Below are 12,161 nucleotides of genomic sequence, written 5' to 3'. Positions count from 1 at the left end.
TTAATGTTATTTTATATTTTTGCAGTGATACTTCTATCCATACATTCATATGCTTCTAGTGTCCCTGTACTTTTTGGATTAAATTATTCATAATGGTTAGAGCATGTGCAATTTACATTGGGTGTATTAGATCTTGATTTAGCATTGTTTGTTGAAAAGCTTATAGACTTGACTGATGAAAGTACTGTTAGGATCGAGAGCACTAAGAGGGGGGGGGGGGTGAATTAGTGCAGCGGAAAACTTTCTACGATTAAAATCGAAAGCTGCGTTCGAACGATAAAAACAACTTTTGTATGAAAGTTGATACTAAGCAAGGTTAAAGTCAAACTATGCAGGCAGTTTGTAGCTATGATGAAAACCAGAATATCGGTGCAAACTGAAATCCGACGTTCGTACGAAGAAACTGATTTACGTCTAAATGCTGATTCGTAAATCACTTGATTAGATAAGACGCAGTTTAAGCAGGAGTATAAAGGCAGTGTGCAGTTATGGTAAAGCTCAAAACGTAAACGCAATCTGCAATATGATGATCATACAAAAAAGCAGATTTACGTCTAAACGCAGATTTACGTCTGAACCTTGAAACTCATTCATAAAATCGCAGAGGGCAGTAAGCTATTGAGAAGTTTGCAGTGAAGGTAAAATGCTCAAAGGAAATGCAAACCGAGATTTAGAGTGGTTCGGTCAATCTTGACCTACTCCACTTTTGGCTTCCTCCACCGACGAGGTCACCGACGTCAACTAGAGGCCTTCCTTCAATAGGCGAAGGCCAACCGCCCTCTTACAGATTCACTCCTTTTGACGGGCTTAGGAGACAACCCTTACAGAAGTTTTCTCTCCTCTCTTTATAACTCAAACTTTGAAGAACAGAAAGAGGAGAACTAGTAGTTTTGAGCTCTAAGAACCATAGAAAGATAACAAGATTTTGAGTGTGTGTTCTGTGCTTTCAGTGCTGAATGGGTGGGGTATTTATAGGCCCCAACCAAGTTCAAATTTGGAGCTCAAATCTGTCAATTCCCGGAATTCCGGGATCAAGCGGTTGCACCTCCTGACTGGGGCGGTTGCACCGCTTGGCAGAGCTCGAAGACTGAGCCTCTGGGTGGTGCCACCTCTGTCAGGGGTGGTTGCACCTCTCTGCCAGAGCTCGAAGACCGAGCTCAGACGGTTGCACCGCCTGACTGGGGAGGTTGCACCGCCTGGTAGAGCTCGAAACTTGAGCTCTTGACAGAAGAGGTTGCACCGCCCAGTCTCGCTCGGAGACTGAGCCCAGGCGGTTGCACCTCCTGGCTGGGGCGGTTGCACCGCCCAGTCTCGCTTGGAGACTGCCTCCTGGGCGGTGCTACCTCCTACCCTGGCGGTGCTACCTCCTAGCACTATTTCAGGTCCGAATGGGTTGATCCATTCGGCCTAATTTGGGTCTTTGAGGGGCCCGATTGCCCCAAGATTAAGTTAATGGGATCACCTCCCATTTATAACTTAATCATTGTGCTAACTATGATTATTTCCTAAGATATTTACTGCAACTTGCTCCGCTACGTCAATCGCTTCTTCCGGTGAGCTTCCGGCGAACTTCCATCGATCATCCGATGAACCCTCGGTGATGCTCCTGCGGATTTCCGGCAAACTCCTGGACTTGCGACGATCCACTTGGCGAGTTCCGACGAGCTTCTTTGGCAAGCTCCTGGACTTCTCGGATTTGTTCCCGTAGAACCTCTGACGACCGTCCGAACTTCCGTAGAACTCTCGAACTCCCAACGTGATCATTGTCTTGACTCCGGCACAACTCCTGCTGCATGTCTTTCTTCCATCGTAGTTAATCCTGCACACTCAAAACAAAAACTTCGATCGAGACAATTAATCCTAAGCAATTAACCAAGTTGTCCGGCATGTCATTGGTCCCTCGACGCTTCGTCCGATTCTTTGGCGCATTGTCCTTTCCTGCGGCCTATTGCCCAATCAACCAGTTGGCTCCGCAACTTCGATATCCTTGGCACAATACCCGCTCTTCTTGGCCCGATGCCCGAGTCCATGACCTGAAGCCTTCTGTCGACACGTCGACCGATCCATCGGCCCGACGTCCAATCTTCTAACATGTTTCTCCGGCACAACATGATTTTCCTGCTTTAATTGTCTCATCCTGATCGAGGCATCATGCGTCACTCAAAACGCAGATTAAATCATAAACATATATCAAGTAGTTTCATCATCAAAATACGAGATTCAACAAGTACTGTAGAATAAGTTAATGAAATGAAAGCTTTAGAAAGATTTGATAAGCTTAGTTTAATGTTCATAAGAATGACGATTGCAAATAATATAAAGACTTCATTACTGATTGCAAATAATATAAAGACTTCATTACCGATTGCAACTACCACATAGAAAAATTTAAAGGTTATTGAAGACATATTTAAATCTACTGATAAGTCATTGGCTGACACACTAATGAAAGAATTGACTACGGCTTAGTATGATGGCACTCGAGGAATTCATGATCACATCCTCAATATGGCTGATAAAGCTATAAAACTTAAAGCATTATGCATAAATGTTGATGAGTCTTTTCCCGTACAGTTCATTCTCAATTCTCTTCTTTCTCGATTTGGCAAATTCAAGATTTACTATAATACAAATTAGAATAAGTGAGATTTGAATGAGTTAACTAGCATGCGTGTTTAGGAAGAATTAAGATTAAAGCAGGAAAGTTCATATAATATGATAACTACTACTCAAGGAGTTGGTAGTATGAAAAGAAAATCATAATTTATAGTCTCTTTTCAAAATTTCACATCCAACCCTTATATTAGGCAACTTTATTTAATTAGGCAAGATCATAATTAGGCTAAATATCATCTCAATTAAGTCAAAATAAAATAAAATTAATTAATATAAAAAATTAATCAAAAATTAATTTTTTTATTCAATCAAAACTTGATTAATCGAATATAAATCCAGTCAAGTAATAAAAATATAGTTATGATCAAGTTTGATCAAAGTATTTGATTAACATAAATCAAATTAGTTAATTTTATAATTGAGGATATTATTAAAAAAATTAATTTTTGAAGGGCAAAACTATAATTTGACTTACGATATATGGAGAAAATTTTGATTTCTTGAAAAGCAGAATTGGAAAGTAAACTTAGGGACACAGATGAGAATTATCTTATTTATGAAGGGTAAAACTATCATTTTAGTAAAAACCCTAATTGTCTCTTTCTACGGTCATTGTGTGGGGTGCGATTGTCACCATGTGCAATTGTTGCATGTGTGAGGCGCGATTGTCGTTGTGTGCGACTACTACCTACGTGAGGTGTCGTAATCACCATTTTGTGACCATTGCATAAGGTGTGGTCATCACCACCATGCATAGTTGTCGCCTACAGGTGGCTGTGACATTTAGTTGACACCGACGATTGCGGCTAGCAAATGTTACCATAGCGCTATTGCTGTAGTTGCCGCTGGCAATGGTGCTATTGCAACCGTTGCCGTTACAAAGAGTAGTAGTGCTACTATAGTCGACGCATGTAGCAATGATGCATAGCTATCGTAGTTGTCACGAGTAGTGTTGCTGCTATAGCCGTTACCCCCAACTGGACGATCGACCACCAAAGGTTTCAATAATACTATTATTGATAATAAGCTATCGATACTAATCTATCGGTCAAGCAGAAGGAATAGACCGACAATATAAAGTACTAAAATAAATTGGTACTATCGATGAATAGTTCATAAATAACAACTGAATTATTTACGGGCTGTGGGTTCGGAGGGATTGACGCTAGAGACTGTCCTCTCTGAGATCGTCGCCATCGCCTATGTCAGCACAAGGCTCCACGCGGTTGGCCTAGGAAGAGGCCGTCGGCGAGTCCTCGCGCACGACTTGGACGTTCCCCTCCATCCTGACGGCAACCCTTGCCCCTCCTTCAGGGTGTTTCTTTGGATCCTTCAAGGTTCATGCGTGTTCCCTTGTTCACTTATGCAATCGTGTTCTGCATGTGTCTACCTCTTGTTCTTAGTGCGGAAGTGAGCCGAGACCGAGGGAGGCCAGAATCGATCGCTTTAGAACCCTGAAGGCGTAACGGAGGTATTGTTTTCGAACCGTGCAAGAGGTTTTCCGTAGAAAGTTGGCAACTTGGGGATTTGGCTCGTGATTTTAGCAAGGAAAAGTGAGCCAGAGTTGTTAATCTTATGGATTTAAGAGAGGCTTGAGGTGATTTTTGTAGGGGACAAATGCATAAGAAAGGTAAAGTGTTCCCTTTTTTTTTTTTCTTTTTCCAATTCGGTGTGACAGATCAAATCATTCAGTGCACACCCAAAAAACCAAAGATTTTCAACTGTTTCTCTGACCTCGTTGTCTTATTCAATCCACATGTTGTCTCTTTCGCTCGAGGGATGCATACTGCATGGCGAGTGCTACTCCTCGTGTCAGCTTCATTCACACCACTCTTGTGTCTGATGTGAGTGGAGACGCAAGCTGTAATAGTAAAGGTATTGTTTCTTGCTCCGAACATCTCAAGTTTATACGACTTACACATTAGCATCACCAAGTTCCTCAGAAAAGAAAAATATGTTCCATATGGTTCTTGTTGACGTTAAAACAGTAACACTTTTTTAATGTTTGTCTTGCCACTGGTTGCTTTAATTTCCGCTTCTTTCCCCCGACAAGGAAGAATCTGTACACCAAAGTTGCACCATCTCTGTTGGGCTGATGGCTCATATTCAGTCCATGTTGGCTTTCTCAGCCCACAGCCCATACCCCCTCTTAACCTAACCCTAATTAAGATTAGGGGGGTGTGATGGCTACGTTTTATAGGCAGATTAAAACTATAAAATGGCAGCAACGAGGCAGATCTTTGGAGCCACGAGATTCCAAAGAGAAGAAGGAGAACAAGGCAGAAAAGGAAGAGAAAGAAAGGGAAGAAGACAAGGACAATGTAGAGAGACTGTTCTCAATCATCTAGTAGTGTTCTCATCTCAGGTTAGATCAAATCTACAGTAGACTCTTGCTGTGATTACTTGAGGAGGTTTTAGATATTGTGGGCAGTGACGTGATCCTTGTATTCCAGTTATTCTCTTGTGGTTGTTGCTAGAGTTTTGGGCAAGAGATTGAGATTTGTACATTCATTATTCTCATAGTGGATTATTTCTAGTTTGCCCCGTGGTTTTTACCCTTCACATTGAAGGGGTTTTCCACGTATATCTTGGTGTTCTGTTTGATTGTGTTTCCATTTTATTCCGCTGCGTATTTTGGTCTTCTAGTATTTGTTCCTATACAAAGGTTATTCCTGTTTATATCCCCATCAACTGGTATCAGAGCGGGGTTTTGGTGATTTATTTTTTGTATTTGAACATGGAGGCCAGTAATATTTCTCGCATGATTAGTTTGAATGGAAACAATTGGATGATATGGAAACCAAGAATGGAAGATCTCTTGTATTGCAAAGATTTGTATGGACCTTTGCAGGGGGATAGTGCAAAACCTACAACTATGACAGATTATGAGTGGAAGAGGTTAGATCGAAAAACAATTGGGTTTATTAGACAGTGGCTTGATGATAGTGTCTTTCACCATGTTTCTACTGAAATTTCTATATATTCTCTTTAGAAAAAATTGGAAAGTCTCTATGAAAGAAAAATAGCTGGCAACAAAGCTTTTTTTATCAGAAAACTTGTGAACCTAAAATATAGAGAGGGTGCTTCTATTGCTGAGCATTTGAATGAAATACAGAGTATTACTAACCAGTTATCCTCTATGAAAATGTCTCTTGATGATGAGTCGCATGCATTGTTACTTCTCAGTTCATTACCAGAAAGTTGGGAGACACTGGTGGTTTCCCTTAGTAATTCTGCACTAGATGGTATTGTCACTATGAGTCAAGTAACAAGTAGTTTGTTGAATGAGGAGTTGAGAAGAAAGAGTTCAGCAACATCTCAAAATGATTCACAGGCACTTATCTCAGAGAATAGAGGAAGGTCAAAGTCTAGAAGCAGTTCACGTATGGGTAGGAGCAAGTCAAGATCAAGAAAAGATATTGTTTGCTATAACTATGGTGAGAAAGGACATTACAAGAACCAATGTAAGCAACCTAAGAAGAACAAGAAAAAGGGAAAAGAAGTGGAGTCTACAGAGTCAAAGGATAATACTACAGCTACAGTGCAGGGTGGTGATTGTTTGATTTTGTCTCATTCTGATGATATTTTTTTTTGTGAGTGTCAGGATCTTGAGTGGGTGATTGACACATGTGCTTCTTATCATGCTACACCTCGGAGAGAATTTTTTGCTACATACAGGTCTGGAAACTTTGGTGTTGTCAAGATGGGCAACTATGGCACAGCAGACATCATTGGCATGGGTGATATCCATTTAAAGACCAACCTTGGCTGCAAGTTGGTACTTAAGGATGTGAGGCATGTGGTTGACTTGAGGCTGAATTTAATTTCAGTTGGAAGACTAGATGATGAAGAGTATGAAAGCAGATTTCAAAGAGGGCAATGGAAGCTCAGTAAGGGTTCTCTTGTTATAGCTAGTGGAAAGAAATATCATACTTTGTACAGGTTGCAGGCTAAAGCTTATGGTGAGTAGTTAAATGCTACAGTGAAAGACTTCAGTATGGAGTTGTGGCATAGGCGATTGGGACACATGAGCGAGAAGGGGCTGTAAGCTCTTTCCAAGAGAGAGGTATTACCAGATCTCAGAGGTATATATCTGAACCCTTGTATTGATTGTTTGGCTGGTAAACAACATAGAGTTTCATTTGCTAGTACTGCTTTGTCTAGAAAAATGCATGCCTTAGACCGTGTTTATACAGATGTATGTGGTCCTTTGAGGACAAACTCCTGGTGGATCTGTTGATGTTCTTGGTATAAGTGGTGCACTTTATTTTGTCACTTTTATAGATGATTTTTCCAAGAAAGTTTGGGCTTATGCTTTGAAGACCAAAGATCAAGTTATTAATGTCTTCAAAGAGTTTCATGCCAGGGTTGAAAGGGAGACAGAAAAGAAATTGAAATGCATAAGATCAGATAATGGTGGTGAGTATACAGGATTGTTTAATGACTATTGCAGATCACATGGGATCCAACATGAGATGACAGTTCCTGGTACACCTTAGCATAATGCAATTGCAGAGAGGATGAACCGCACCATCATGGAAAAGATCAGATGTATGCTTTCACAGGCCAAGCTACCCAAAAGGTTTTGGGATGAGGCTTTGAGGACTGCAGTTGATGTGATCAACTTATCACCATGTACAGCCCTAGATGGTGATATTGCAGAGCATGTATAGTCAGGGAAAGATGTTTCCTACAGGCATTTGAGAGTGTTTGGTTGTCGTGCATTTGCACATGTTCTAGATAATGAGAGGTCCAAGCTGGATGGTAAGTCTAAAGAATGTATTTTTCTTAGTTACTCACATGATCAGTTTGGTTACAGGCTTTGGGATCCAGAAAAGCAGAAGGTGTTCAGGAGCAGAGATGTGGTCTTCTTTGAGGATCAAACCTTTGAGGATTTGAAGAAGAAGGCACCAGCCAAGACTTCTGTAGAAGGATTAGCAGATTGTGACCAAGTTATTCCTCCAGTATATCAGGGTGATGGGGGAGATGTGCAGGAAAATAGTGTAGAGCCTGATGTTGATTTACCTGCAGGATATGTTGAGCAAGAAGAAGTAGGAGAGCAAGTTCCCGCAGAACCTCAGTTGAGAAGATCTTCTAGACAACATCAACCTTCCAGAAGATACTCTACAGATGAGTATGTGATGCTTACTGATGCAGGTGAACCAGAGAGTTACCAGGAAGCAATTGAGAGTGAGCAGAAAGAGAAGTGGTTAGTTGCTATGCAGGAAAAGATGGATGCTCTTCAGAAGAACCACACTTATGATTTGGTGCTGCTACCAAATGGAATGAAGGCCTTGAAGAACAAGTGGGTTTTTAGGTTGAAGACTCAAGAATATTGTTCTCAACCAAAGTACAAAGCAAGATTGGTTGTGAAAGGCTTTGGTCAAAAGAAAAGTATTGACTTTGAAGAGATATTTTCTCCTGTTGTTAAAATGTCTTCTATTCGTGTTGCTCTTGGTATTGCTGCTAGCCAGGACTTGGAGGTTGAGTAGTTAGATGTGAAGACAGCTTTCCTTCATGGTGATTTGGAGGAGGAAATTTATATGGAGCAACCAGAAGGCTTCAAAGTCAAAGGTAAAGATAATTTTGTCTGCAAGTTGAAAAAGAGCTTGTATGGGCTAAAGCAAGCTCCAAGACAGTGGTACAGAAAGTTTGATTCATTTATGACAGAAAATGGATACAAAAGAACGGCTTCAGATCATTGTGTGTACATCAAATGGTTTGGTGAGGATTTTATTATTCTCTTACTTTATGTTGATGACATGCTTATTCTTGGGAAAGATATGTCTAAAATTGACAGGTTGAAGAAGGAACTGAGTGAGTCTTTTGCAACGAAGGACATGGGGCTAGCAAAGCAAATACTAGGCATGCAGATTTCTCGTGACAGGAAAAACAAGAAGATTTGGTTGTCACAGGAGAAATACAACGAGAAGGTATTGGAAAGATTCAGTATGAGCAATGCTAAGTCAGTTGGTTCTCCTCTTGCAGGTCACTTCAAGTTGTGCTCAGAACAGAGTCCGTCAAGTGATGAGGAGAAGGAGAAAATGCAAAAGGTTCCTTATGCTTCAGTAGTTGGAAGTTTAATGTATGCAATGGTATGTACGAGGCCAGACATCGCATATGCAGTGGGTGTTACTAGCAGATTTCTTGCAAATCCAAGCAAAGAGCACTGGGCAGCAGTGAAGTGGATTTTTAGATATCTCAAAGGGAGCTCTAAGGTTCGTTTAAGCTTTGGAGGTGGACCACCTGTGTTAACAGGTTACACAGATGCAGATATGGCAAGAGATATAGATACGAGGAACTCTACTTCAGGTTATGTACTTACTTTTGCAGGGGGAGCTGTGTCATGGCAATCCAGGTTACAAAGATGTATTACTCTCTACCACAGAAGCAGAATATATTGCTGCTACAGAGATATGTAAAGAAATGTTATGGATGAAAGAATTCTTACAAGAATTGGGGCTAAAACAGGAAAATTATGTGGTGCATTGTGACAGCCAAAGTGTCATCCATTTGTGTAAGAACCCAATGTTTCATTCCAAGTCAAAGCATATAGATGTCAGATACCACTGGATTCGAAATGTATTTGAAGAAAAGCAGTTGCAGCTTCAGAAAATTCATACAGATGACAACGGAGCAGACATGTTGACGAAGACCTTACCAAAAGAAAGACAGGAGATATGCCGACAGCTGGTCGGCATGGCTTCACATTGAGGAGTCATGGGACAGCCTCCCTTATGGGCTGAAGGGGGAGGTTGTTGAGCTGATGGCCCATATTCAGCCCATGTTGGCTTTATCAGCCCACAGCCCACACCCCCTCTTAACCTAACCCTAATTAAGATTAGGGGGGTGTGGTGGCTACGTTTTAGAGGCAGATTAAAGCTATAAAAAGGCAGCAACGAGGCAGATCTTTGGAGTCACGAGATTCCAAAGAGAAGAATGAGAACAAGGCAGAAAAGGAAGAGAAAGAAAGGAAAGAAGACAAGGACAACGCAGAGAGACTGTTCTCAATCATCTAGTAGTGTTCTCATCTCAGGTTAAATCAAATCTACAGTAGACTCTTGCTGTGATTACTTGGGGAGGTTTTAGATATTGTGGGCAGTGACGTGATCCTTATATCCCAGTTATTCTCTTGTGGTTGTTGCTATGGTTTTGGGCAAGAGATTGAGATTTGTACATTCATTATTCTCATAGTGGATTATCTCTAGTTTGCCCCGTGGTTTTTACCCTTCACATTGAAGGGGTTTTCCACGTATATCTTGGTGTTCTGTTTGATTGTGTTTCCATTTTATTCCGCTGCGTATTTTGGTCTTCTAGTATTTGTTCCTATACAAAGGTTATTCCTGTTTATATCCCCATCAATCTCACCCTACTATCCTGGATATGTGAAAGGCTCGTTTACATTTGTTCCTGGCAGGTATTTCCAAAGGACACTCGAAGCTGATGAACTATTATGCAGGAAGAAAAACTAAAACCAGTTATCGTCTGGTGTTAGCCATATCACATGTTATTGTACAATATTCTTACTTCTTTAACTTCAGGTTGACTAGGCCTGAAAGGTGGGAGTTTGATGTGCAAGTAGCTACTTTTGTACGCCTTTCAGGAACTAGAGTACACCTTCAACATCTCTTCACAACTCTTTTTTTTTATGTTTCTGTAAAAAGAATCGAAAAATATTTCGATCCCTTCGTCTTAGTCTATGATGATGGTTTTAAATTATTGAAGTCATAGAACCAAGTCAAATGAACCCTAATAGATAGTCTAATTACAATTTGGTTTGCTTTGACTCGTGACTTCTTCAAAGTGTGTCAACAATAAATATCTTTATCAATTATGATAAATGATTTCATCAAAATAAGTTATCTAATAAATTAGGCACACTATTCTCGGATCAGTATTTCTTATGTAAAAAATTGTAAAAATGAGATTTCGGACTTTTAATTAAATTTAAGATAGCGAGTCACGTTACATAAATATCAAACTAATATTTTAAGTATAAAAAAATTATCCGATAAGGTCTATAAGTTCTAACATAACTACTTCTGCGACCCAAAAAGTATATCCCAGTAATTACAGCTTCATAAGTTCTGACAGATTATATCTGTTTCGAATCATGCAATTACTTGCATATTATTGTTGTTGAAACAGTACTATAACATATATATATATATATATATATATATATATATATTTGTTGTGAAAGGGTACATATATGAATTTATCTCCTTCCCATTATTGTACTACATATTCCAATATATAGCACGCCACAAACACTTGCAGCAAAGCTTTTATTACCCCATCACCGCTTGTAAGCAGTAGCAATTCGGCGCTCAGCAAGTGAGGTTACTTCCAGGGTCGACGCCGAACTGGCTGCAGTAGTCCTTGTAGTATCCGACGCGAGCGTTCATCGTCTCCGTGTTCTTACCGTCGCACTCGAGGTCGCCGTTGATCGCCCGGATGGTGGCTCCGAATCCTTGGCCTGACGTGATGGCCGAGTGGCAGTTGTTCATCCAGAACCACAGGGCGGCCTTGAAGGAGACGACGACGTCGTTGGCCACCGTCTCCGGCGCGTTCAGGCCGTCGAACCCGATGCTTTGCCCGGCGGGTCCGTAGTTGTAGTTCCAGGAGAGTTGGAGCGGCCCGCGGCCGTAGTAGCCCTTCCCCGCAATGCACGGCCACTCCGTGTTGTTCTCGTCGCAGTAGTCCTTCGACGCGCCATCGATCTCCTCTATGTAGCAGAAGTCTGCAGAGAAGAAGTAAGCATCGATGCGACAAGTACTTGAAGGAACGATCGCATGCGTGCACGCAAGTCGAGAACTCACGTCCGGTCTCGTGCGTGGCGTGGGCGAAGAAGGCGGCGATCTCGCGCTTGGAGTCGTCGGCGGTTCCGGTGTGGCCGAAGGTCGGGTAGGAGCCGGCTGCGGTCAGGAAGGCGTCGCGGGTGTAGAAGCTCTTGCCGGCGCACCCGCCGTCGGCCTGGCCGATGATCCCGTCGAAGAAGCTCTGCGTCACGATGTCGGCCACCGAGACGTCGTTGGAGGGGGGGGAGGAGGAGTAGCACGGTCCCGACTGGCACCCGTCGCCGCAGTAGTCGTCGCCGGTGCCGCAGTAGCCGTACTTGCTGCAGCAGAGGTCGGCAGAGCAGCCGCAATTCTGGGCGGCCACCGCGATGGCTCCGGCCAAGAGGAGGCCCAGGAAAAGCATCGTCGTGTTGTGTACCGCCATTGCTGGGGATGATGGAAGTAGAACACTGCTCGTGAGGTATTTATAGAGAGGGAGGAGAGGAGACGGATTTAATGATGGCTTGTCGAAGCCGGTTTGGTGGAGTATTCATCAGATTGACCAGACTTGGTTCATTCGAAACAACCAATCTTTGCATGCGAGACGTGAAGCTACCGGTCAACAAATTGCAAAAACAATAACGTGACAGTGACCGAGAACCAATGCAAAACAAGGCAACGACGTTCCGGAACTCCAAGTAGCCATCAAAATGTCAGCTTCTGCTACTTAATGTAGATCAAATTTTGGCCAAAATTTGACAAGGT

General features: G+C 42.0%; 1 protein-coding gene across 1 annotated transcript; it reads right to left on the bottom strand.

Moving 5' to 3' along the window:
- Window positions 1–10,825: 10,825 nt before the first annotated feature.
- Window positions 10,826–11,871, bottom strand: LOC135674105 (chitinase 6-like). Its single transcript, XM_065183576.1, has 2 exons — window positions 11,439–11,871; window positions 10,826–11,359 (listed from the first exon to the last, which is right to left on the bottom strand). Exons 1-2 carry the CDS (start codon window positions 11,839–11,841, stop codon window positions 10,947–10,949), a joined length of 816 nt encoding a protein of 271 aa, XP_065039648.1. The 5' UTR covers window positions 11,842–11,871; the 3' UTR covers window positions 10,826–10,946.
- Window positions 11,872–12,161: the final 290 nt, after the last annotated feature.

This window comes from Musa acuminata, chromosome BXJ1-5 (genome assembly GCF_036884655.1).
Source record: "Musa acuminata AAA Group cultivar baxijiao chromosome BXJ1-5, Cavendish_Baxijiao_AAA, whole genome shotgun sequence".
NCBI lineage: Eukaryota > Viridiplantae > Streptophyta > Magnoliopsida > Zingiberales > Musaceae > Musa > Musa acuminata.
The sequence above is the reverse complement of the archived record's forward strand: the minus strand, read 5'-3'. Positions and strand labels throughout refer to the sequence as shown.